This window comes from Lycium barbarum, chromosome 7 (assembly GCF_019175385.1).
Source record: "Lycium barbarum isolate Lr01 chromosome 7, ASM1917538v2, whole genome shotgun sequence".
Classification (NCBI taxonomy): Eukaryota; Viridiplantae; Streptophyta; class Magnoliopsida; order Solanales; family Solanaceae; genus Lycium; species Lycium barbarum.
In genome coordinates, this window is record NC_083343.1 from 121,981,039 (window position 1) to 122,007,587 (window position 26,549).

Here is a 26,549-nt window from a genome sequence, read left to right on the forward strand (position 1 = left end):
ATTAAAAATAATTGTGATTAAAGTGAACTGAGATCAAGAAATCAATTATGTGTATAACCGGTCAAGTGGGGAGATGTCAATCACATTTTAGAATTTTTTTTTATTTACAAATTTTGTAGCAGTCGTGTATGATTTAACATTACACAAGTATTGATTAATAAATCCAAGAATGAGGAATATTGGTGAAAGTGGTCATTGGCTCAAAGTATGTAAACGGTGGCATAAAGGAAAATGGACAAGATTAATGTTTTAATCATTTAAAAAGGCCAAACTTTGTACACTTGGAAGTAATTTAGCTCTGCATTCTTCAAGTGGTGCCAGCAATTAAGTGGTTGCCCAAAGGCACATATATACATAGAGATAAACATGGGCTATACATAGAGGAAAACAAACCATTTCAGTGAACACCAAGATGTATCCAAGCCTCATTTTGTCCTTCTTAGAAGAAGAACGACCCTCTGTTTTGGCCATTTTCCCTGAAATAATGCAGCAGCTACTCATATTATTTCCAAGCTCGTGGTGACGTGAAAAATAGGACGGCTGTCCGTGGAAACAACCTCAAGGAATGGCAACAAGCACAAGAAATCTTCAAGAGTTAGTTTCAAAGTTTAATCTTAGTGTTGGAACCCCAAGAAGTAAATTCTCTACCCTACTCTCAAATATGATTATGGATAAGTATTTGAAATATTTGATTTGAGTTTTATACCAGCTATTGCAATGGGTATTAATGATTTGGGTTCTTAAAAGGAGAAATGATTTGAACTGCTGAGTTATGGGTTGGAGTAAATTGTTTGACTACTAGATGATGAAACAGATTGCTATATATCTAAAAATGGTATCTTATGTTGGAAAGAAGATTATTCATGTTAAAATATGTTTTGTAGTGATTGTTGATGTTGTTGGTATTGTTGTGGTTGTTGTTATTGACATTTTGGCCGAGTTAAATTCTCGGGGATGTTGTATGTGTAGGGGAGATGTTGCTCAAATTTCTGTAGACAAGTATGAGTTAAGATTGAATTCCTAAAGGCTTGTAAATGACATTTGGTAATTATGACCAATTGTAGATTTTGGAGGAAACGGGAATTGAGTTTGGAGAGGCGTAAGGAGCGAATAAGGTATGTAAAACTGTCCCTTTCCTTCTCATGGCATGTCCTAGGTGTACTAGGGTTGGATTTGAGCCTCGGGGAGTATTCTGTTCATAGAAATTCGAGTTTGAAAATGTCCCTTTGTCATTCAATAGAATTGAATCCTATATGCATGTTTTGTTGAAAGAATTGCGTAACCTTTCATAAATTGTCTAGAAAGTTAGGGAATTTCCCTAGGACCTCCATGGGTGACTCTATAGGCTTAATATACGTACTTTGAGCCCATCGCTTCAGTTGACCCGAGGTGGGCCCACTATGCCCGATTTGTCCCCTATTGTATTATTGTTTTATCTTCGAGTAATATTAAAGGAATGTTTTAACCATTCTTCGAACTACTAAATAATAATTGTTTTAAATATTCCCTTGAATCTTATAAACTATTTTGGAACATGGAAACGATCCCAGAAAGATGATTTCTACGTAACTTGTTATGACCTCCGAAACGCACTTACTATGATTATGTCCGATTTCATCATTACGATTTGTCATTCGATATGTCCTATTGAGTCTCTGTGAATGTATTATGTTTTATATTGCACTTAGTTTCTCACTACTCCACTCGTGGATGCCTCAATGCTGCTTTCACTGAGCCCGGGCCAGGATATGTTGTCAAGCGTATTCCATTGCATTGTTCGCCGTGCCTCGATGTGAGGGGGCAGGTATATATGTACATGGGTTGTGGAGTATGCTGTGCCATGTACACACATTCTGATATGATATGATCTGATATGGCCATCTGATATGATATGTTATGTTACGGGGTTATCCCATATTCTGCTCCTTATGTGTTGTGGCACCAGCGTCGGGGGGGGGGGGGGGGGGGTGGCCACGTTCTGTTTGCCGAGTCCCTTGGCAGGGGTCGGATATGATATGGTATATGTTTCTGTACACACTTCTCATGTTTTGAAAATATGCATTTGATACTTCGGATGTTACACTCACTTCTCTGTAAGTTCTGTTTCGGTTATGATCTTGTTCCGTAATGGGACCAGGTATGACATATGTTTTCAGCGAATACTATTTATGCTATATGATCAGCATTTTGCTAATCTGGATATTCAGTTCATTTTCTGTATCTTCTGCTTCGATTATGACTTTGTTTACTACGTTCCGTGCTTTACATACTCAGTACATATTTCGTACTGACCCCCTTTCTTCGGGGGCTGCGTTTTCATGCCGCGCAAGTACTGACGACAGGTTTGCTGACCCGCCTGCTTAGGACATCTATTCTGTCATTTGGAGCGCTCTTTTATCCAGAGCCCATCTTTTGGTACAGTCTGCTGCTATTGTATATATGTACGCTATTCAGGGGTACGACGGGGCCCTGTCCTGTCTTATGATTCTGGTATGCTCTGTAGAGGTCTGTAGACATACTTGTGTGGGTTCTGTATATGTTTTGGGTTATTATGATCTATGATGGCCTTATCGGCTTCCACGTGCTATATCTGTTCACCTGCGCTATTTAATATTGCTAACTAACTCTCATTTTGATATTTTCTGCTAAAATACTGGTTTGGGGTTGTTGGGTACGTTTGGGTGTCCAGCACGGACACTAGTCGCGGCCTACGGGGTTGGGTCGTGACAAGTTTACTCAAGTTAGAAAGGGATTAAGGATTTGAATTCAATCTAGAATCATGATAAAAACTTACCTTGGAAGATCTTGAGGTTTGGGACTTGTTCTCTATGAGTTTAGAGAGAATTTTCGTGAATGGGGAGGCTGGGGAAATAAACCCCAAGTCCTAAATATAGTTTAAAACGCGTAAACCCGACTTTTGACCCGAAACTGACCCTGTCATGCGATGGTCGCGCGACGCCCAAGCAGCGCATGACCATACTCAGATCAATATTCAGAGTAGGGGTTTTTGTGCGATCGGCATACGGCGCGGGGCCATCGCACGCGCCCGCACGCGCCTGTACAGGCGACGGGTGTCGGTTCTGAACAACGTTCGGTAAAATAGGCATAACGTCTTGTACACCGCTCTGTTCAAGACCCATAATATACCGTTGGAAAGCTATTTCAAAGGTCTACAACTTTCATCAAGGAAGTTTTCCAAAATTCCAAATTAATATAGGGGTTATGGTCGTTGGAAGTAAGATCTTCTATAAACTCACTTGCAAACATGCCCCGTAGAGTGACTTCCAACTTTTCTTTGCCCAAAGACATTTCTTATGACTTAATTGGTTTTCAAAACACTTCCTATAACCCTCATATTGGTTCCAGTATAATATCATCTTATGAGTCAACCTTTCGCCCGAAGCTACGAGGTGTTACATGTATGTTCCACCTTAAACGATAAATAAAAGTTATCGTTTGAACAAAAAAAAAAAGACATGTCTTTTTCAACTTTTTAATGTTTTACTGATAAGTCTCATGGCTGCTAGTCATAAACCGAAAAATCCAACCAAACCGACAATAACCAAACCGGTGGTTATTATTTTATTTGGTTTGGTTATGGTTTTAGACATTTAAAAACTGATTAAATTGATTTGGTTATGATTTTAATCAATAACCGATCCAAACCGAACTATGAACACCCCTAGCCTCAACCTTTCTACCAAGGCATTCCCTTTTACCAGGGCATTTGTTTAACCGCCAGGTCGTCGAGTGGTGATGACTGATGAGTATTTCAGCTTTTATATGCAAGTTGTATTTGTTATCTTATGTATTTGTTAATTTAAAACAATTTTTTTCTTCCTGATATTAGTCTTGCTTTCAAACAGTACTATGTTCCTGCTAAACAAAGACTGATAGTTTGGTACTTATTATCACACTGGTTGTATGATTAACGTTATCATATGCACATGCGAGTAATGCTCAATAATAACATGTGTTATTTTCACGGAATAAGAAAAAAAAAAAAACTCCCTCCGTCCATTTTTACTTTTCTCTATACTAAAAACAGATGTCCACTTTGAAAAACCAAGAGATAATTTATCATTTCATAACTATTTTACCCTTATTATTAATTATTGAGTTGAAAATTTTAAGAAACGGTTAGTTATTACAGTAAGGCCAAACAGGTTGCAGATAAAATGGCACACCAGAGATGATGTGTACATGTGCACTCTTTTTGATAATATACCCCACCACGCCAATCAAAACTCTAAGACTCATTTGGAACGAAGTATAAGGATAAATAATCACGAAAATATATTTGAGATGAGTTTATTTCATGTTTGGTGGGATAAAATCACAATATAACTAATTTCAGAATTAATAAGACAAGTTCGATGTTTGTTAAATATGGAGTGATGGTTGCACGCCTACACAGAAATAAGTTGATTCTCTGCTTATAAAAGGTTGACTAACAAGTAACAAAATCACCTACTGCAAACTCCAGGCAACACAACAATATATTTACATGTAAAATGCTAACCAACTAAAGTTGGCTTTGTAACATTGACTATTAAGTATTAAAACAATTTAAGTGAAACAAATCTCACTTTAACACACCAAATCGTACATACATAGAAAGAGTTTACGTGATACACAAGAGTTAGACCGCTACTGATACCGACATTCCAAGAGAGCTCGACCATTAATAATATTTATGCAAATACTTCTACAGTTAATAAAGACGTCAATAAACATTAACCGCTTTAGTTACATATTATAGTGTTCCCAACTAGTACTAGATTTAGAAAGCATCAGTTCAGCTGCCTCTTTCCTTGCCTCCGGCGAAGCTTCTTCTCAATTCAACTTAACTGCACATTAGTCAAAACAAAAAAAGTAAATTAGCTATAAAGTATAGATGCAAACCAAGGCAAATTAGCTATCAAATATAGGTCAATATATGCAAGTCAACATATTTTTCTTCTTCCTAAAGACAATAAGGCCCGGTAACACATATTTCATATTACAGTGTCATACCGAAATCTCAACTCCTACAAAATATGTGTCTCAAGATGATGTTCAGGTAACCTATGCAAAGGGACGTGGCCAAATCAGAATACTAATGATGGCGTGACTGATGGAGAGGCAGTAAAGGGAGAAGGATGACAAACTCCAATGATGCATCTACGGCTGAAGGAAGGGAAATAAGTCCAAAAACAAGGTGAATGAGATAGCGAGTGTGCAGGCATATAGGCTTGAAAGTATTCTAAATGAGATAAAGAATTTGATAACTAATTAATCACACTATAATTACCAAACTTTGTCACAGGGGGAGTCACACCAGAGATGATGTGTACACATACACTATTTTAGATAATCTATCGAGACAAATTAGAGGTTAATGTGGAGAGATGCCAACTTCCCCCATTTTGAGTCGAGAAGAAAAATCCAAATGTGCTTGTATATGAGCCACCTTGGCCTGCCAGCTTTATTAACACTCTGTTTTGCTTGTATTCTTTGAGTTGGTGATGATTAAGATTACTTCTAAAATTTCATCAACTTAGTTCACCAAGTTCTCACCATGTACAAGAAAGTTAGTCTGGCTCTCCTACAACATGTATGTCCTTTTTTAGTGCAGTGGTAATAAAATTGTGAATTGGTTTGATTAAAACAAAAGTGCAGGTAAACGAAATGTTTTTCAAAGTCCATCCCAAAATCCATCACCTATTTAGTATTTTTCTAGGGTCATCATCTCATAATACCCATATCCACATAGATTTGAGTAACCAAAGCAAACAACAAAAACTATGCCTCCGTCCCAAAAGAGTAACCAAAGCCAAAGAAACAAATAAATAGCACTGAGATTCATTCACCAAAAAGGGGAGGGAATCTGTATACCTCAAACAACTTTTTCCGGCACGTACGGACAACATTCTCAAAATCTGGTCCCTTATATGCATGGATTTGAAAAGTTTCTACGGGTGTACGCAAAGTGAGATTTTTAACTTTAACTGTCATAAAGAATTCACGACATTCAGCCAAAATAAAGTTCACTTTTTCAACAGACTCGACCTCATACTTGTAATCCTGCAAGGCAGGGAAAAAATACTATAAGGACATTCAGGGGTGATTGTTCAAACAGAGAAAAGATGATTAGATGAATAGAGGCATACGTCGATTTCTCTATTGTTGTAGTCCTGAATAGCGTGTTCAGCCAGATCCATCAGCAAGCCAATTTCTTTGTCAAAATCCAGGTACGGTATATACATAGCAGCCATAGAATCACCGGGATAGATGTCAATGTCGAAACCCTGTTAAATAAGCCAATCAGACATAAATTCACATTCAAGTTGTATTGCACAGATCAGTAGAACAAAAGAAAAGGAAGGAGTAGTGAAAGAAGACAAACCTCGGTTTCACAAATCTGATTGAAGTACCTCCCGTAAATTCTGTGAAATATAGCGGGGAGCTTCTCTGAAGCGTCTTCGGGGATGAAAACATTGTCGTCCCATTGAACCTCATTAGCCAAGAACCGGCAGGGCAGTTCCCTCTGCCAGGCAAGTAGTTCTTCTGCAGAATTTGGCTTCTTCTCAGGTGAAAATTGTCTCGATTCGCTACCAGCCATTTCTTCCTCGGAACTATCGGCCAAATCCTAGAACCAACAAGAATTGGTGAACTTACAAAAGGATGATTGAAAAGAACTTGGCGAAGTGATGATAAAAGAAGAAATATGAGTACTACTATTTATCATTTCCAGTCAATTTTAATCCATAAGCTTTTCCCAAAATCAAGCACACAGAAGAAAAGAAAAAAAAAAGGTAAATTGTAAACCTCATAACGCGCTTACCCTTCCTTTTGGCAGACAAGAGAGCTCGACCATTAATAATATTTATGCAAATACTTCTACAGTTAATAAAGACGTCAATAAACATTAACCGCTTTAGTTACATATTATAGTGTTCCCAACTAGTACTAGATTTAGAAAGCATCAGTTCAGCTGCCTCTTTCCTTGCCTCCGGCGAAGCTTCTTCTCAATTCAACTTAACTGCACATTAGTCAAAACAAAAAAAGTAAATTAGCTATAAAGTATAGATGCAAACCAAGGCAAATTAGCTATCAAATATAGGTCAATATATGCAAGTCAACATATTTTTCTTCTTCCTAAAGACAATAAGGCCCGGTAACACATATTTCATATTACAGTGTCATACCGAAATCTCAACTCCTACAAAATATGTGTCTCAAGATGATGTTCAGGTAACCTATGCAAAGGGACGTGGCCAAATCAGAATACTAATGATGGCGTGACTGATGGAGAGGCAGTAAAGGGAGAAGGATGACAAACTCCAATGATGCATCTACGGCTGAAGGAAGGGAAATAAGTCCAAAAACAAGGTGAATGAGATAGCGAGTGTGCAGGCATATAGGCTTGAAAGTATTCTAAATGAGATAAAGAATTTGATAACTAATTAATCACACTATAATTACCAAACTTTGTCACAGGGGGAGTCACACCAGAGATGATGTGTACACATACACTATTTTAGATAATCTATCGAGACAAATTAGAGGTTAATGTGGAGAGATGCCAACTTCCCCCATTTTGAGTCGAGAAGAAAAATCCAAATGTGCTTGTATATGAGCCACCTTGGCCTGCCAGCTTTATTAACACTCTGTTTTGCTTGTATTCTTTGAATTGGTGATAATTAAGATAACTTTTCAAATTCCATCACCTATTTAGTATTTTTCCTGGGTCATCATCTCATAATACCTATATCCACATAGATTTGAGTAACCAAAGCCAACAACAAAAACAATGCCTCCATCCCAAAAGAGTAACCAAAGCCAAAGAACCAACAAAAATAAATAGCACTAAGATTCATTCCTCAAAAAGGGGAGGGAATCTGTATACCTTAAACAACTTTCTCCGGCAAGTACGGACAACATTCCCCACATCCGGTACCTTATATGCATGGATTTGAAAAGTTTCTACGGGTGTACCAAGAGTGAGATTTTTAACTTTAACAGTCATAAAGAATTCACGACATTCGCCCAAAATAAAGTTCACTTTTTCAACAAACTCGACCTTGTACTTGTAATCCTGCAAGGCAGGGAGAAAATACTGTAAGGACATTCAGGGGTGACTGTTCAAACAAAGCAAAGATGATTAGATGAATATGAATAGAGGCATACATCAATTTCTCTATCGTTGTAGTCCTGAATAGCATATTCAGCCAGATCCATCAGCAAGCCAATTTCTTCCACAAAATCCAGGTAAGGTATATACATAGCAGCCAAAGAATCACCAGGATAGATGTCAATGTCGAAACCCTGTTAAATAAGCCAATCAGACATGAATTCATATTCAAGTTGTATTGCACAGATCATTAGAACAAAAGAAAAGGAAGGAGTAGTGAAAGAAGACAAACCTCGGTTTCACAAATCTGATTGAAGTATCTCCGGTAAATTCTGCGAAATATAGGGGGGTGCTTCTGCAAAGCGTCCTCGGGGATGAAAACATTGTCATCCCATAGAACCTCATTAGCCAAGAACCGGCGGGGCAGTTCCCTCTGCCAGGTAAGTAGTTCTTCGACAGAATTTGGCTTCCTCTCAGGTGAAAATTGTCTCGATTCGCTACCAGCCATTTCTTCCTCGGAACTATCGACCAAACCCTAGTACCAACAAGAATTGGTGAACTTACGAAATGATGATTGAAAAAAACTTGGCGAAATGATTATAAAAGAAGAAATATGAGTAATACTATTTACCATTTCCAGTCAATTTTATTTGATACTCTTTATCACAAAATCATCCATACACACCTATGGTAATGCGGATTTTTTTTTGGAGGGGGGGGGGGGGGGGGGGGGGGCTTTTCCCAAAATCAAGCATACAGAAGAAAAGAATAAAAAACGTAAATTGTAAACCTCATAAGGTGCTCCTTTTGGCAGACAAGAAATGACATATTCCAGGCTGCTGGTATGTATTTGAAAAGTTTCGACAACAGTACCAAGAGTGAGATTAATGGCTTTAACAGTCACGAAATGTTCACAATATCCTCGCTGCGGTATGTGAAAATGTTTAGGATCTCCTAACCGCCATACGTTCACTTTCTCAATCTTCAAGAGCTTGTACTTAAAAATCTGCAAGGAGAGTCACTAACTATTAGCGGGAGAAGAAGGCATATAGTGGACTAATCCCACAAAGCAAGATGCACAGGTGCATACATTGGACCGTTCCTTATTGTATTCCTAGATAGCCAAAATAAAGTTCGAAGAAAATACTGTAAAGACATTCAGGGGTGATCGTTCAGGCAGAGCAAAGATGATTAGATGAATAGAGGCATACGCTGATTTCTCTATTGTTGTAGTCCCAAATAGCATGTTCAGCCAGATCCATCAGCACGACAAGTCTTTTATGAAAATCCAGGTACGGTATATACATAGCAGCCACAGAATCACCAGGATAGATGTCAATGTCGAAACCCTGTTAAATAAGCCAATCAGACATGAATTGATATTCAATGCACAGATCGGTCCAGATTTTAGTTATGCATAGACAAGTTAAAGGAAGCGGAAGTCAAAGAAGCTGATATTCAATCGAGTACATATATATAATTATGGAGCTAACATGTTTCTGTCAGTATTTGGTCTATTTGATTAATAAAGAGAAGCAGGGGCTAACCAAATCACTTGAACACCACGGCTAACAGCCCCATCAAAATAACCATGAATTCTCCTATATTATTTTAACAAGTAAAACCAAAACAATAGTGACTTGTAACTAGCAGTGGCGGAGCCAGGATTTTCATCCAGGGGGTTCAAAAATTCTAAAAGGTAAATATACGAAGAAGTCAGGGGGTTCAACATCTATTATATATACATAATAAAATAATTTTAACTTTGAAAATACACTGTAATTTTTCGCCGAGGGGGTTCGGATGAACCCCCTGGACATATGCTGGCTCCGCCCCTGGTAACTAGTAAGTAAGCCCCATAATCTTATCTGCCACACTTGAGCTTACAGGTTAGCTAGGCTCAGATAAAAGAAAGGTGATCACGGCAGGAATTGCTGGAATTTGGAAGAATTGAGAACATGTGGCGGTAAGTCGAGTATCAATGTGATCATCCGAAAAGGAAAAGATATACAAGGGTTGGACTATGACGAATTGGAGTATAAATATAATCAGTGAATTTATTCCCTATTTTATTTGATCAATTAGATCGGGCAACCTCCTCAAGCAGGTCCCAAAGTAGATGTGAAAAGAAACCTTGCAGTGTTAAGAATACTCTTCATAAGCAGGCTAAACAACTAATCAACGTCTAAAAACATACTCCTAATGTTAAGAACACCCTCAGCCAACGAAAACTTCTCTTAATAATTGCTACTTCCCATTGATGTTGGAACTGTGTTTACAATTGTAAGATTTAATTAGAAATTTGACCAGCTCCTTTTGTCTAAGATTAACTGAAACAATGATTCCTCAAAACACTTTTTCATTGGCATGCAAAATTGGCAATACAAGTTTATGAGGATAACAGATTTACAGGTAGTACCACAAATAAAAGGACAATTTATAAAGACAGAGCAAGCAATGTTGTGCGTGTAGTGCCGTGTACACATATAATACTTACAACACTAGAATAAAAGAAAAGGAAGAAGTAGATAAAGAAGACAAACCTCGGTTTCACAAATCTGACTGAAGTATCTCCTATAAATGCTGCAAAATATAGCAGGGTTCTTCTTTGAAACGCCTTTAGGGATGAAAACTTCGGCATCCCAAAAAACCTCAATATTAGACAAGAACCGGCGGGGCAGTCCCCTCTGCCAGGCAATTAGATCTTCTGCAGATTTTGGTTTCTTTTCAGGTGAAAATTGTCTCGATTTGCTACCGGCCATTTCTTCGTCGACCAAAACCTAGCACCACCAACTTCACCTGTAAATTTCATAACATTTTCCTTGCCTTTTTCGTCTCTACATTTTTCTTTATAAGTGCATATATATAGTATTAACTAGACAAACTGTACGCGCTTCGCATGCACGTAAAAAGAATTGGTGAACTTACGAAATGATGATGAAAAAGAACTTAGCGAAATGATGGTGAAAGCAGAAATATGATTAATACTATTTACCATTTCGAGTCAATTTTAATCCACAATCTATCGCAATAACATCCATACACACCTATGGTAATGCATATTTTTGGGGGGGCTTTACCCAAAATCAAGCACACGAGGGAAAAAATTGTAAATTGTAAACCTCAAAGGTGCTTACCCCTCCTTCTGGCAGACAAGAAAAGACTTTTAAACAACCATATGCCTCTACCGAGACAAGTTATAGGTTTGTTAAATGTGGAGAGATGGCAACTTCGCTCTTTTTAAGTCGAGAAGAAAAATCCAAATGTGCTTGTATATGAGCCACCTTGGTCTGCCAGCTTTATTAACACTGTTTTGCTTGTATTCTTTGAATTGGTGATGGTTAAGATTACTTTTATCAACTTAGGCCCCGTTTGGATATGGTTTCAAACCATGTTTGGACATGTAATTTGAACATTTTAAGTTGTATTTTCTCTTATACACATAAAAACCACCACAAATTATGAAAACTATCAAAACATTCTCAATTCTTATACAATCTTACCAAAGAGCAAGTCATAGTTCATAACAAAATTAGCACACTACTAGAAGGCCTTTCTAAAAAATACAACATTAATTAATCAAACTTTAATTCAATAAAAACGAAAATTTAACATGAATGGCAATGTAACTATTCTTTAATATAATCCTCTCACATACATTAAAGGTTGGTAGACATAAATAAAGGTTGGTGGAAGTTAATGAGATTGGTAAATGATTCATGGGGGTAATTGTTAAAAATATCTACCAATTTATGAGTCTTTTTTTACAAAATATAAACTTATGGGTTAATTTTATATTTAAAAAAATTGAAACCATGAGTGAAAACGCATGTCCAAACGCTTATTTAGGGTCATGGTTTGAAACCGCATAGCCAAACGCCTACTTAGTTCACCAAGTTCTCACCATGTACAAGAAGGTTAGTCTGGCTCTCCTACAACATGTATGTCCTTTTTGATGGAGTGGTAATAAAATTGTGACTCGGTTTCATTAAAACAAAAGTGCAGGTAAACCAAATGTTTTTTCAAGGTCTATCCCAAAATCCATCACCTATTTAGTATTTTTCCTGGGTCATCATCTCATAATACCCATATCCAAATAGATTTGAGTAACCAAAGCCAACAAGATAAACAACGCCTCCGTCCAAAAAAGTACCCAAAGCCAAAGAAACAACAACAATAAATAGCACTAAGATTCATTCACCAACAAGGGGAGGGAATCCGTATACCTCAAACAACTTTTTCCGGCAAGTACGGACAACATTCTCCACATCTGGTCCCTTATATGCATGGATTTGAAAAGTTTCTACGGGTGTACGCAGAGTGAGATTTTTAACTTTAACCGTCATAAAGAATTCACGACATTCAGCCAAAATAAAGTTCACTTTTTCAATAGACTCGACCTCGTACTTGTAATCCTGCAAGGCATGGAGAAAATACTATAAAGACATTCAGGGTGATTGTTCAAACAGAGCCAAGATGATTAGATGAATAGAGGCATACGTCAATTTCTCTATTGTTGTACTCCTGAATAGCATGTTTAGCCAGATCCATCAGCAAGCCAATTTCTTTCTCAAAATCCAGGTACGGTATATACATAGCAGCCATAGAATCACCGGGATAGATGTCAATGTCGAAACCCTGTTAAATCAGCCAATCAGACATGAATTCATATTCAAGTTGTATTGCACAGATCACTAGAACCAAAAAAAAAAAGGAAGGAGTAGTGAAAGAAGGCAAACCTCGGTTTCACAAATCTGATTGAAGTATCTCCGGTAAATTCTGCGAAATATAGGGGGGTGCTTCTCCAAAGCGTCCTCGGGGATGAAAACATCGTCGTCCCATAGAACCTCATTAGCCAAAAACCGGCGGGGCAGTTCCCTCTGCCAGGCAAGTAATTCTTCTGCAGAACTTGGCTTCTTCTCAGGTGAAAATTGTCTCAATTCGCTACAAGCCAGTTCTTCCTCGAAACTATCTACCGAATCCTAGCAACAACACGAATTGGTGAACTTACGAAATGATCATTGAAAAGAACTTGGCGAAGGATGATAAAAGAAGAAATATGAGTAATACTATTTATAATTTCCAGTCAATTTTATCCATATTCTTATTGTCACGACCCAGCCCCGTGGGCCGCGACTGGTGCCCTACTTGGGCACCCAAACGGACATACAAACTAAATCATCATTTTTAAACAGAGTTGAGAACGAATATTATCTTGCGCGATTGCGCGTACAAAACATTATATCAGAATCAGAAGAGGCAGCGGAATATACATCGCCGAACATATGCACATATATCAAAAAGCCGGCAAGGCTATCAAATATGTCAAAAGCCGACAAGGCTGTCAAATGGTACAACGGCCCAAAACGCATATACAAATGCACGCCGACAAGGCTGCCACAAACATATACAAAATGCACGCCGACGAGGCTGCCATAACGAATAGAGTCATGCAAACACATCCGTACATAAGTAGGAACACACACCCACAAATACGTCTACAGACCTCTAAACAGACAAACTGAATCATATGGCGGGATAGGGCCCCGCCGTGCCCCTGAAAAAATACATGTATACATAGCGAACGAATATATACCAAAATGTGTGCTCTGAAATGAGAAGAGCACTCCAAACAGCAGAAGAGGGTGTCCTAAATGGGTAGATCACCAAACTGTGCGTCTGTACCTGCGGGCATGAAACGCAGCCCCCCGAAGAAAGGGGGTCAGTACGAAATATGTACTGAGTATGCAAAGCAGAATATACAGAAAGCAAATCTGAGACATAAACGAAATAGAAGTACCAAACATAAGTGCAAATCCAACATATCAAAATTTGCTTACTTTCAAAAATATGTAAGTAATGCATAGGGTACAGAAGAATATGGTCGCCCACCCGACGATGGCGCCATAACACAGCATAACACCAGAAAGTTTCAAATCTCCGTATCCCCGTCACATATCACATCACAACATAACACCATACACAGCATAACACCAAATATAGGTGGAACCCGACCCTCATTAGCGAGTAGCTCGGAGAACCATAACACAGCATAACTCCGGAGTATATCAAAATGCGCACGATAACAGAACCGGCCCGGGAACCGGCGAAAGATATAACAGAACGCACGAGCAGAGTCATGAGTAACCATATGCATAAAATCATTATCATAGACTCAAATATAAGTAAATGACCATACTTGAAATTCGAAATGATAATCATACCAAATTCTTTCAAAAGTCGTCCGAATTACATAAAGGAAAGTCGCGGGACCCACGGATGGGTATTGACCCGAATCGGGCCCGCCTATGGAAAATATACTCATTATATGCCATATAAACTTCTACAACAATATTGAAGCTATCCGAGCCTTTCGGTGAAAGATATGGCGTTTCGTAGTTACGGAATTCTTTAAAACAACTATTTTTGTACAAAGTTTGGAAATCAATTCTTTCAAAAACATAAAGGTTCATATTTCATCACATCATACATAAGAATGCCAAGAAATATATATAAGGATCATAACGTGCTCGGATTTCGAATTTGGAATTTCCTCGAGGCTCGTGATATAACCTATTGAAAACTAAGGCATGCCAAAAGAAAGAAGAGTTGCGCTTTACATACCTCGTACGCACTCCAAGATAGCCAATCTAAAGTAAATCCCAATCTACGCCTCGGGCTCCCCAAGGTCTACAAATATGCCAACGAATATCCAATATTAAACATAGGCACTTAAGCCATTCATTCCAAACTAACATTAAATTCTACAGAAAATTCGGCAGCATTTCCCCGAGAATTTAACTCGCTCAAAATCAACAGCAACAACCACAATAACCAACCTAGCAACTCCAATAACCAATCTGAAAGACAATATTACATTAATACTCTCTTTTTCATCATTCGACAACTTTCCAAATATTCAATTCAACGGCTTACCTTCAAGCCAACATCAACGCCTATACATTCAAATACTAACCCAAACCCATACTAACAACATTCAAGAACATTCTAAATAATTCACATAATATTTCCAACGATCTAACAATTTCTCCAAATTGGGCCGAAAACAGCCCCTAAACTATAACATAACGATGCCCGAAATTCTAACGAACACTTACAACACACCAAGCAGCCCATATACACTTCTTACGCCTTATTTCATGCCATCTTTTCAGCAAATTTCAGGGAAATACAACAGAAGCCACACGACACCACATCATCTATTCATATGCAAGTAAATCACATTATTATCTCTATAATCCTTACAACAACCCACAACAATTTTAACTCCAACTCTAACCATTAAATTCCGTCATTCTCATCACATAATCTATGATTACAACAACCAAAATATTAATTCAAATCAATCCATCAAATTTCAATTAAAAACAGCCCCTACGGCATTCAACAACATTCCAACATTCGTGCAATTCATGTTACCAAGTTACAACTATGCTTCAACATCAAGATACATAATTTCACACATACAATTTACATTTGCATATTCCCCACACGTCCAACTTCATCATCAAACACATAGAAAAATGATCAACTCTTACCTTAACAAGTTGGCTTTTTCCACTTAGCTAGAATTTGTGAAATGAACTAATACTTGTTCTTGTTGCTCCAAATGAATTCTCCACGTTATTATCACCTTCCTAAGGGCTGAAATACCTAGAAAAACTGATTTTTGGATCAACAAATTTGAGCTCCAATTTTGCTAGCCATGGTCGAATGCCATGGCTTATGCTCTCTCTCTCTCTCTAGCTTGTATATCAACGTTTCCTTCACGTATACACCATATTAAACCTTTAATCCAAATTGATAACATGAGTAGGAGGTTGAAATTACCTTTAGAAATCAGAATCTTCAAGAATCTTGTTCCTCTTTCCAGCTGCTTGCTTAACAACACAAAAAAAAACTTAAGCTACAACTTCTCTTTAACTAATATCATGTCAAGGGTCTAGGATTTAGCTTATATGATGGCTCAATTAGAAAGGGGGTTTGGGAGAGAAAATAAGGGTTTTGGATCTGATTTAGGTCGTGTGAAATGATATAGGGCAAAGTGGTGACTTATCTATTGAGTTTAATGGGCCTCATGGGCCGAAATGTGAGTGTTTGGGTCGGGTCCAAACTTGCTGCCCTGCCAGCCCAACTTGCATCGTCCATATCTCCTTATCCCGATATCATTTTGACGAGCGGTTTGTTGCATTACAAACTAGACTCGATGAACTTCATTTTAGGCTTTTGAAACACCTTAAAACTCCTCATATTCAAGGAGATATGCCTCCTACAATATAGACTAAAATTGGGTCCGAAATTTTACTGAAGTTCCGATTCATTTCGTTTAACTTCTAATCCTCTTCCAACCTTATGTAACCTCTTATGCATACATATACACACTTATATACATCAATAAAAATCCATATACACATCTCGAAGGGTCCAGAGAATCACAATAACCTTAAGCATAACTAGAGAACTCACAAAGCTTTGACGAAACTCCAATCGCAAAAGTATATTCATATCTTTTGTCCATCCTCTATATCATTACTAATAATCTCAAATACTTTAAAAGGTCACTCGCATTACCTCATATACATACTCATAACGCGATTTCAAATCCTTTAGGTTACCATGTCACCTCGGGATACTTAAGGCAACCATATATATAACGATATTCTTACTAACTCGATTAACTTTCCTTGAACCTTCATAACTCATTTCTTTTTCTTGTTTTACTTCAAGTAACACGGATTATTATGGAGTGTAACACTTATCACAAATCATCCATACACACGTATGGTAATGCAGAACTTTTTCGGGGGCTTTTACCAAAATCAAGCACACAGAAGAAAAGAGAAAAAGGTAAATTGGAAACCTCATAAGGTGCTTACCCCTAATTTTGGCAGACAAGAATAAATATCTTCAGAACGCTGAGCCAGGGTGCCGGCAAGTACTTGAAAACGCACAAACAGGTCTCTACCGGTATGTATTTGAAAAGTTTCGACAACAGTACCAAGAGTGAGATTCCTGACTTTAACAGTGATGAAAAATTCAAGATATCCAGACAGCCGTGCGTTCACTTTCTCAATCTTCAAGAGCTCGTACTTAAAAAACTGCAAGGAGAGTCACTAACTATTAGTAGGAGAAGAAAGGCATATAATCCTACAAAGCAAAGATGCACAGGGGCATACATGGGACGGTTCCTTATTGTATTCCTGGATAGCAAAGATAGCCAGGTCGTTGACTTCACTGTAATACTCCTTGGTGGTATTGGGCCAGTTTAATGGCCATACCACAATCAAATCAGACATACCAGGATAGGTATCCATGTCCATATTCTGTGAAACAAGCCAACGGTCATTTAGTTTAAATGATATGCCAAAAGAGTGAGGAATGCATATTAGAATAAATACACGCATACATTGGTTGCTTTTAGTTGGCGTCGGTAACGGGACCAAATAGTTTGAAAATCAGGGTGATGTTTGAGCAAAGCGCCATCGGGAATAAGATCTGGATTGAAGTATTTATCACTACTGGGGCATGCATACCCTTCTTCAATGTATTTCTTGCTGTCCTCCTCAGTCATGTTAGAATATCCTCCTCCTTGTCCTCCGAAGCACTTTTTCGCCGGGCATGAGCATACTCCTCTTTGCTTCTTCGTTCCTCCTCCTTGTGGTGGTGGTGGTGGTTGCATCTTCTTCGATGTTCCTCCGCAGCACTTCTTCATTCCACTTCCTTGTGCTGGTTGTTGCATCTTTTCCCGCAGAACTGATCCGGATCCCAACATTATTTCTCAATAAGCAGCCCTAATCCCTAAACATCTCTATTTATAATCAAAGTCTTTGTCCATATTTACCTTTTGTCTTTTTATGTTATTCCTTTTCCTGTTCGGTTCATGATAAAGAATTAAGGTTAAAATCTAAGACAAATAAACGATTCCGAAACCTAAAAGGAGTTTAAAGTGCTCGAAAGTTCCCTAATATAGTTTCTTCCTTCCGGCTTAAAATATTTAGATCTTTTAGAAAGTGTCAAATTCCTCTGTATGTTCTTTATCTGCAAATTTTCCAGGACGTTATTTTGACCGAAATCTTAAAAACTGAACTGTAACTAATAAAGAGAAGTTCTGATTAAGTGTATAGGTCATTTGTCGATGTAATTATATATGTTGGGGTTTCAATGTGTTTTTGACGATGGCCTTATGTTGAATACTAGGCCCAAATTACGTTAAAATTTATATTTACAACCTTTTTGGTGTTTTTTTGGAAAATTTACAGCTCATAACTACCTATAAGACTTATTTATTAGTAATAACTATCTTTTTTTAATTATTTTTGGTAGCTTAATTATTTATCAAATTACCATCTATAACTTATTTTTGTAACTGCAATGTATTTCCCTAAAAATAAGGTACATCTCTCCTACTTACCCACAATCTCTTTTTTTTTTCAAATATTTTTCTCTCACATCTTCAATTCACAACCGTATTTTACTTCCATTATTCTTCACCATAATTAGCACGATTTCTTCTTCTTCTTCTTCCTTATCAGTTACCTAATCTCTACAGGTAACTAATTTTCGTTATGTTATTTATTGTATTTCTCTTCAATTGTTCATAAAGTTCATTGTTTTTAACTTCACTTTTCATTCAATTTTTTTTTTTTTTTTTTTATATTTTCAGCCATTGTTAGAGTATCTTCAACAAGGTTTAACTCTCCATTTTAATGGTAGATATTGATACTCCCAGTAAAAATACACCAGTGGCAAAAAGAAAAGCAGTGGAGGATCTCCAGCCAATGGCAGAAGCTCAGCCATAACAATTTGTTTGCTAAATCTCGATGGATAGGCCGAAATAAGAGGAAAATTCTTCTTATGTTTGCTAATCATGTAGTGTTATTTATCTTATGAGTGATAAAGAATAGTATTGATTATAGCAATATAATATTGTAGCATCGTCTAGGAGCAAGAGAATAGGTTGTTGTTATAGAAACACCATTGATGAGAGTTGTGGAACTTCATGCCCACCAAGTGTTTGATAAAATGTTTCAGTATATTTCAGTGTATTTCTGTGTATGTTTCAGTATATTTCAGTGTATTTCTGTGTATCAACAAACAGTATATCTAATTTTTCAGTATATTTCAGTGTATTATTTCGCTGTATTTAAATGTATTTATCTTTTTTTTTTTTTGGTGTAGAGCCTATTTTTACTCCACTTTGTTTTCACGATTTTTGTATTTTAATGTATTTCTGCATTTTGTATTTCTAATTTATGAAATAGTTTCTGATATATTTCATTGTATTCCATTGTATATACGCATACAACTTTATACTTCGTAAACAATTAACCATATTTCATTGTAATCCAGTGTATATTTTTCTATATTTGGAAGTTTACAGTTTTTTAGTGGTTTTTGAATTCAAAAAGTTTTGATTGTGATAAAAGTTGAGAGAGATTCGTGAACTGTTATGGAATGCGTGAAATATGATTGATTTAATTTTACTTACCATTTAAAAAGAAAAAGAAGAATCTATTCAAAAAATATAGCATATTTTTACTCAGGCCAATTTTGTATTTCCATGTATTTCACTGTATTTCAAAAAATCTGTTCCATAAATAGCTGTTGATTTCACTGGAGCGTGTTTACTGTTAACTGTATTTCTCTATATTTCAAAAAAACAGAAATACACGCGTTTTTAAAAGAAAAAGTAGCCACGCTTGGTAATTTTGCATTTTATAGTTATATCTAGTTAGAAGTCAATAAAAGGTAGCTATTTATGTAAGTTACTCTGGCTTTTTGTTATTAGTTGTAAGATGTTACACCTCGTAGTCGTGTACGTGAAGTCTATTAGGAGTTAGTTGTTTAAGTCTAGACGTGGAGCATTTATCTCATGGTTACGAGGGTTTGAGTTCATATAATAAGCTATGAAAGACTCTGGGACCAAGCAAATCAAGGAAAATAAGTTTGTCGAAAAAACATTTGAAACAGGATTTTGAGTCAACTTTGGAGGGGTATATCTCCATGTATATTGAGAGTTTTAAGGTGTTTCAAAATCCTAAAATGAAGTTCGTCGAGTCTAGTTTCTAATGCAACAAACCGCTCGTCGATAGGACATCGGAGTATAGAATTATAGACGTTACAAACTGAGCTGTCAACGCAGAAACAGTACCGCTACAGTGCTGCCGCCTCAGCCACTATAAAAAGGGTGAAAACCCCATTTTTATTCATCAAAATTTCCAGAAACTTCAGCCAACAAAGAGGGCTTTTATACCACCTAGAAGTGAGGATTTTGAGTGAAATTCAAGCTACGGAATATCAATCGAGGTCCGGACAACGTATAGTCACAATTATAATTTCGTTTGGTGTTGGAGTGAACTTGGAAACAAGTGGATATTGAAGATCTTGCTATTTTAGTAAATATAAGGTATGAATCCTTGAATTTTTTCCCTTATTAACATTATTTAAGGAATAGTTACAAGAATAAAAGTTGTAGTTTGTTGTATTGATGTTGTTGGTTTATGGATTGAGGGTTGAAGAAACTTTTGGATGAAAATACACATATTTATCTTGTAGGATGTTGATGATGTTTTTGTTGATGTTGTTGGTATTGTTTGGGAGTTGTTTTGGTATTTGGAGGAAGTCGATAATATAGGGGATGTGCTGCCCAAATTTTTGTAACTCAAATTAGACTTCCATAAACTAGTGCTTATAAGTTGATGGAAATATGCAAATTAGTCTTCCATAATTATTACTTATAAGTTGATGGATATATGATGGAAGTGTGATTAAAGATGTGTTTCTCGATATATAGGCTCGGGTGAAGGGCAAGCTTCGATATAAGGAATTCTTAAGTGGTGGCTCGACGGACAAGGTATGTAAGGTGTTTGTTTCCCTTTTTCTTTGGCACGAATCCAACTAGAACATAAACATGAGCGTTCCATAATAATCCACTCCATTCCCATGCTTTGTATATCAAATCTTAATGACTTGTTATTTGATAGATTCTTGAAATATTATTTTACTCATCATCGATTACTCCTTTGGACTCGATACAAATTCCATAAGCTATTCGGAGGCTTCCGACCTTATGTCACTCCGAAAGGCCAAGATCAGATTATTGACATCTCATTCAAAAATCAGCCTCAGAACATTGTGCTTTCCTTCCGCATCGCGGAAGGAAAGCGGAGTCCTGCACAAAAGGCTTCAGGACATTGCGCTTTCCGTCCGCATCGCGGAAGGAAAGCGGAATCCTGCACAGTTTTTCCCGATTCGGACCCAACAATGGTAGATACATATAAATAACTGTAATGCACTACTTTACTACACAGGTCAGATTATTGGCTTCTCATGCATTGTATATATAAATGTATTGCACTATTTTACTACACCGTGCCGCGCTATAGTGGGCCAAGCATGGCGCGTAGTTGCGCACACCACTGCAGTGGGCATGTTATGATATTGCCCCAGACGCGGGAGGCCCGGACGCGGGCTAATGAAGATAACACCGAGCCTTAATGGTTGAGCATGATTTTACATATATAACACCGAGCCTTACGGCCGGGCATGGATACTATCTATTACATATATATATATATATATATATATATATATATATATAATCATACAAATGATTTTATCATGCATTGCATTTTGTGCTACTTCCAGATGTTCGGTTTTCTTTTGCCTATATTAATGTCACATTTTATCTTAATTATGTTGTTGCCCTCCTGCCTTACATACTCAGTACTTTTATCTGTACTGACGTCCCTTGCACGGGACGCTGCATTTCGTGCTGCAGGCTCTGACAGATTTATTGAGAAGCAACCGCAGTAGGATTTCCAGCTTCAGCGGTGTTAGCAAGTACCACTACTTCGGGCTTGCTATCTTTTGGTATTTTTATGTTAGTGTAATATATGTTCATATGTATACTCTTAGAGGTTCATGGATATTGTGGGATATGTAATTATTATGTATGGCCTTGTCGGCCTTGTTTTGGCTTCTTGATATGTTTCTGATAGCCTTGTCGGCTTTAAGATATACTTGATGTTGTAGCGACCTTGTCGGTCCGCATGTGTATATATGTGTTGATTTATCGAATACTTTTATGTTGGCCCTTTCCGCGAGTAGATGTTCCTGAGTTATGGTATGCGATGTCCAAGTAACAGTTAAGTCATGTGACTTCGGCCTACGGGTCGGAGCCTGTCATACTCCTCGTCGGGGGTGTGACATAAGGGTAGTTCGACTATTTCTCAAAAATCATATAAAAGATTTTGTAAGTTAGAAAATAACTTTTTTCTTAGAGTATATTTAGACTTCCTTTTTATTTTCAAACAAATGCATGCCTCAAAGTTCTTCTCCTTTTTATTATACTGAAATTTTTGGGTTAAAGTATTTAATGGTAAAATTGAGTTTTACCTTACGTTGGATTAACTTATTTATTTTTTTCTTAATTAAAATTATATTGGCTAAACCCATTTTTGAAAAAAAATATATTTACGGTATTAAAGTAATATAATATTTGATGCTACATATTGTTGTATGATGACGTCAACGAAGTTAACTTATAAATAAAATAGCATTTAAAATTAAATAAATAAAAGTCTTGATATGACAAAATACATTTGTAGATGTTCCTTCAAATTAAATCATACAAAAGGAAGTGAAAAGTTAATGAAATCATTTGTTTTTCTTACTATAAAAAAATAAAAAAATAAAAAAATAAAAAATAAAAAACGTGTTAGGAAATGATGTGTTATTTTATTTTTTCTTAATTTAATTTATTTTTTAAAGAAATTTATATTTTAATTTCTTAAACGTGTATGTAATTAAATTTTTTCAAATATTTTTAGCTATATATAAAATAAAATTTAATTTAATAATTAAGCATGTATTAAGGTAGAAAGAGAATGTCACTGTAACTTTTTACTTGTCCATAATAAATTTTATAGGAATAACATAATTTGAAACAAGTTTAATAAAATCATTTCCACATAAAAGAAAGACAACAAACTTATTGATCAATTTTAAATTTGGTTGAATAAATAGATTTTTTTTTAGTGTCACTATCACCTTTTCCTTATCATCACTCCTTGTAGCATTAAAAAAGCCCATATAGTTATTTAAATTTACCAAAATAGATGAGAACTTGCAAGGTAATTAAAGCTTTAATTTGGGGTAAAATGGATTAAAAAACATTGGTTAAAAAATAGATTTTTATAGTGTCAATATCACCTTTTACACATCATCACTCCTTGTAGCATTAAAAAAGCCCATATAGTTATTTAAATTTACCAAAATAGATGAGAACTTGCAAGGTAATTAAAGCTTTAATTAGGGGTAAAATGGACAAAAAAAAATCATCTGAGGACTACAAAAGTTGGGGATTCTCTCGTATACTAGTGTCGTCTGGCCCGTCCTAATCGATATTAAAATTCAATTTTTAGATATTTTTTAAAAAGAAATTATGCTCTTGGTTCTCTATTTTTCTAACATCAGTTTAAAACTTTCGAAAGACTTTTAAAATATTAAATTACAGAAAAGTATCTGAAAGTTCATTAAAAATATTTTCTTAATTTATATATTATTTTTTAAATAAAACAGTTGAAAGCTCTTCTAATTTCTATTTTACTAAAAAAATTTAAGATTAAAGTCTTGATGATCCAAGTCAATCTTTTTATATGTTAACTTAATCTCATTTGTTTCTTTGACTTGACTCATATTGGCAAACTTATTTTTTACCAAAAGATATTACAGTGCTCAATTAATATCAAAAATATTTAGTGCGAAAATATTGTCTTATGATGATTTCAATAAAGTTAACTTATAAATAATTAAAAACCTTCATACTGCAAGTACTTTTGTATATGTTCTTTTCAAATTAAACCACACAAAAAATATTGAAAAGTCAATAAAATTAAGTTTTTTATATTTTATTGAGCCGAGGGTCTTTCGGAAACAGCCGTCCTACCTTTGTAGGAGTAAGGTCTGCGTACACTAGTAAAAACATTATTTAAAATAAATTGTAATATTTTCACAAAAAAAGACTCAAATATGTATGAGTATGGGGATCACTATAATCTTATCCATGGCGTCATCATTTTAGTGGCATGAAAAAGGCCCTTAAAGTTCTTAAAAATTACAAAAATGTATGAACATTTACAAAGCCATAAAAACTTCAATTAGGGGTAAAAAAAAAAAAAAAGACAAAAAAAATTATGTGAGGACTACAAAAAATGGAGATTCTCTCTCATATATAGTAATTATAGTAGTAATATTTGACATCAACTCACCTCGGATTAAAAGCGCTGATTAATCAACTAAAGTTTTTTTTTTTTTTTTTTTTTTTGACTTCGAAGTAGTTTAATCATAATCATAATACTTCTATTACATCATCGTTTTTGTAATAAATATCCCAAATACTGAGGCTAAATATTCAAAGCAATAAAGGAGCCAAATAAGTTTAACAAAAGAATATAAACATCAAACAAATTAAATGTCCAACCACTCATTACCGAACACACAACATAAGACATGAACAAAAATACTGTAAAATCAAGTGCCTTGGAGAAAAGAAGCGGAGTTTATGGCCGAAGGAGATGAACTAAGGAAATCATAGTAGGAACCAATTATAGAGAGCAACGGTGCATATAAATTGTATCGAACATGGACTACGTGAAGTTGGCACTTTTGGATAGGGAATCAAAGTTAAAAGACTCCAAAATTAACGTAGGTTTTCAAAGCCAAATGGACTCTGATGGCAGTTACTACTTTGCCAAAAATAACCGTGGGTTTTTACTTTTCCAAAAAATAAAATAGGTGAAATATTTTAAAGATAATGAGATAATAATTTGAGGAAAAAATAGTAAATGACAATTTTATCTATTGTAGGGACTTTTAATGAAGGGTTAAAAGTTCAAACAACATTTCTAAAGCCCTTCGTGCTAGGGTGTCAAATAGGGTGGTTGGGCTTACGCTGGTTTAAAAGTTACTTGGACTGAAATGGGTTGGGTTATGACCCACCCAACTTTGACCCCATTTTTTTGGATGGTCTATTTTCTATAAAAATATTTTCTGCTCTAAAAATACATTTTTTAGAGAAAATACCGAAAATATTTTCGGGGACTGTGGAAATAAAAGTAAAACAAATATAGTATGAACTAAAAAAATCGGAGGGGGTAGGGCCTGGGAATGAGGGGGTGGGGGTGGTGCTGTGGGTGGTGGGAGCACACCCATAGAAAAAATAAAGTTATCTCAAACAACAAATCAAAATTAAAGTAAATCTTAAAAATTGACTAGAATTAGACTAAATTGGAGATTACTTCCTCTTTTCTAAGAATTTTGCCTAAACTACAGAGTGTAGCCAACATACATACATATTTATTTCCCATAACTATAGTTTTACAAAACTAAAGAGCATAGCTAACATATATATATATATATATATATATATATATATATATATATATATATATATATATATATAAACTACATAGCGTAGCTTATTCCTATGTATACATACTTAACGCACTGAACCCCGACCCCCACTAAACTATAGACTTCGACACCGCCTCAACACCGATGAAGCTCCAGCGACGGCGCTGGTTCTGGCCGGCGAAGCTCCGGCGAACCAAACAATTTTTTTTATAGCTGGTTCCGCTGGTCGATGAAGTCCCTCCAATCTCCGCCGTCGTCACCAGGAAGAATTCAAAATGCCGACGAGGGCACGCCGGAAAAGAAAAAAACTCAGATCTATGCCGGAAAAGAAGAAAAAAACTCAAATCTACGCCGGAAAAGAAGAAAAAAACTCAGATCTACGCCGGAAAAGAAAAAAAAAACTCAGATCTACGTCGAAAAAAAAATGTCGTCGTTGTATTTGCCGGAATTTTTTTCCGGTTAGATCTGGAAAAAGTCTAGATTTTCGCTGTATTTGTTGTATATTTACTGTGTATACAATGTTTTTCGCTTGTATTTGTTGTATACATACCAGAAAATGTGGCATATTTGTTAATTCTTTGGTGTATCTATGTTGTATACAATATTTTTCGCCTGTATCTGTTGTATACATACCGAAAAATATGATATATTTGTTAATTTTTTGGTGTATGGATGTTTTATACTATATTTTTCTCCTGTATCTGTTGTATACATACCGAAAAATATGATGTATTTGTGTAATTATTGGTGTATATGTATTCAGTTTTTACTCGTTGTATTCATGAATACAACAAGCCAGTTTATGAATACAGATAGTCATTTCATGAATACAGTGAAAAAAATTATTGTATTCATGAATACAGCTAAAAACAAAAATTGAATACACATGTGGGAGCTGGACTGATTTGCTACAGAATGTAAATATTGAAACATTAGCTAAGCAGCTTGATTAAACCCCAAATGTTTGGTATTTATGTAAAATGCCCATTTTTAATTT

At 35.9% G+C, this 26,549-nt stretch overlaps 2 protein-coding genes and 2 long non-coding RNA genes across 5 annotated transcripts; 1 reads left to right on the forward strand and 3 right to left on the reverse strand.

Moving 5' to 3' along the window:
* Window positions 1-329: 329 nt before the first annotated feature.
* On the forward strand, window positions 330-2,587 carry LOC132602532 (uncharacterized). Its single transcript, XR_009567815.1, has 2 exons — window positions 330-635; window positions 1,065-2,587. It is a non-coding gene; the product is annotated as an uncharacterized LOC132602532 (long non-coding RNA).
* Window positions 2,588-5,844: 3,257 nt separating this feature from the next.
* On the reverse strand, window positions 5,845-6,753 carry LOC132601863 (uncharacterized). Its single transcript, XM_060314920.1, has 3 exons — window positions 6,389-6,753; window positions 6,153-6,290; window positions 5,845-6,066 (listed from the first exon to the last, which is right to left on the reverse strand). The coding sequence occupies exons 1-3, from the start codon at window positions 6,602-6,604 to the stop codon at window positions 5,845-5,847; spliced, it is 576 nt and encodes a 191-aa protein (XP_060170903.1). The 5' UTR covers window positions 6,605-6,753.
* Window positions 6,754-6,876: 123 nt separating this feature from the next.
* LOC132604076 (uncharacterized) lies at window positions 6,877-17,891 on the reverse strand. 2 transcript variants are annotated; one of them, XM_060317401.1, is made up of 13 exons: window positions 17,544-17,891; window positions 17,314-17,460; window positions 17,014-17,235; window positions 12,856-13,098; window positions 12,617-12,754; window positions 12,343-12,531; window positions 10,660-10,896; window positions 9,328-9,465; window positions 8,907-9,122; window positions 8,409-8,651; window positions 8,173-8,310; window positions 7,892-8,080; window positions 6,878-7,024 (listed from the first exon to the last, which is right to left on the reverse strand). In XM_060317401.1, exons 1-13 carry the CDS (start codon window positions 17,874-17,876, stop codon window positions 7,016-7,018), a joined length of 2,442 nt encoding a protein of 813 aa, XP_060173384.1. In that variant the 5' UTR covers window positions 17,877-17,891; the 3' UTR covers window positions 6,878-7,015. The 2 variants fall into 2 exon arrangements, with proteins under 2 accessions (XP_060173385.1, XP_060173384.1); XM_060317402.1 differs by lacking the exon at window positions 8,907-9,122 and having other exon boundaries at window positions 6,877-7,024.
* LOC132602533 (uncharacterized) lies at window positions 13,694-16,413 on the reverse strand. Its single transcript, XR_009567816.1, has 3 exons — window positions 15,676-16,413; window positions 14,741-14,806; window positions 13,694-13,801 (listed from the first exon to the last, which is right to left on the reverse strand). It is a non-coding gene; the product is annotated as an uncharacterized LOC132602533 (long non-coding RNA).
* Window positions 17,892-26,549: the final 8,658 nt, after the last annotated feature.

Coding starts and splice junctions, on each gene's coding strand:
- LOC132604076 (XM_060317401.1), bottom strand. CDS start 17,876: ATGCAACAACCAGCACAAGGAAGTGGAATGAAGAAGTGCTGCGGAGGA. Junction 13,099..17,013: donor CTTGTCTGCCAAAATTAGGG/GTAAGCACCTTA, acceptor TGTTGTTGCTAG/GATTCGGTAGATAGTTTCGA. Junction 12,755..12,855: donor ATCAGATTTGTGAAACCGAG/GTTTGCCTTCTT, acceptor CTGATTTAACAG/GGTTTCGACATTGACATCTA.
- LOC132601863 (XM_060314920.1), bottom strand. CDS start 6,604: ATGGCTGGTAGCGAATCGAGACAATTTTCACCTGAGAAGAAGCCAAAT. Junction 6,291..6,388: donor ATCAGATTTGTGAAACCGAG/GTTTGTCTTCTT, acceptor CTTATTTAACAG/GGTTTCGACATTGACATCTA. Junction 6,067..6,152: donor ACAACAATAGAGAAATCGAC/GTATGCCTCTAT, acceptor CCTGCCTTGCAG/GATTACAAGTATGAGGTCGA.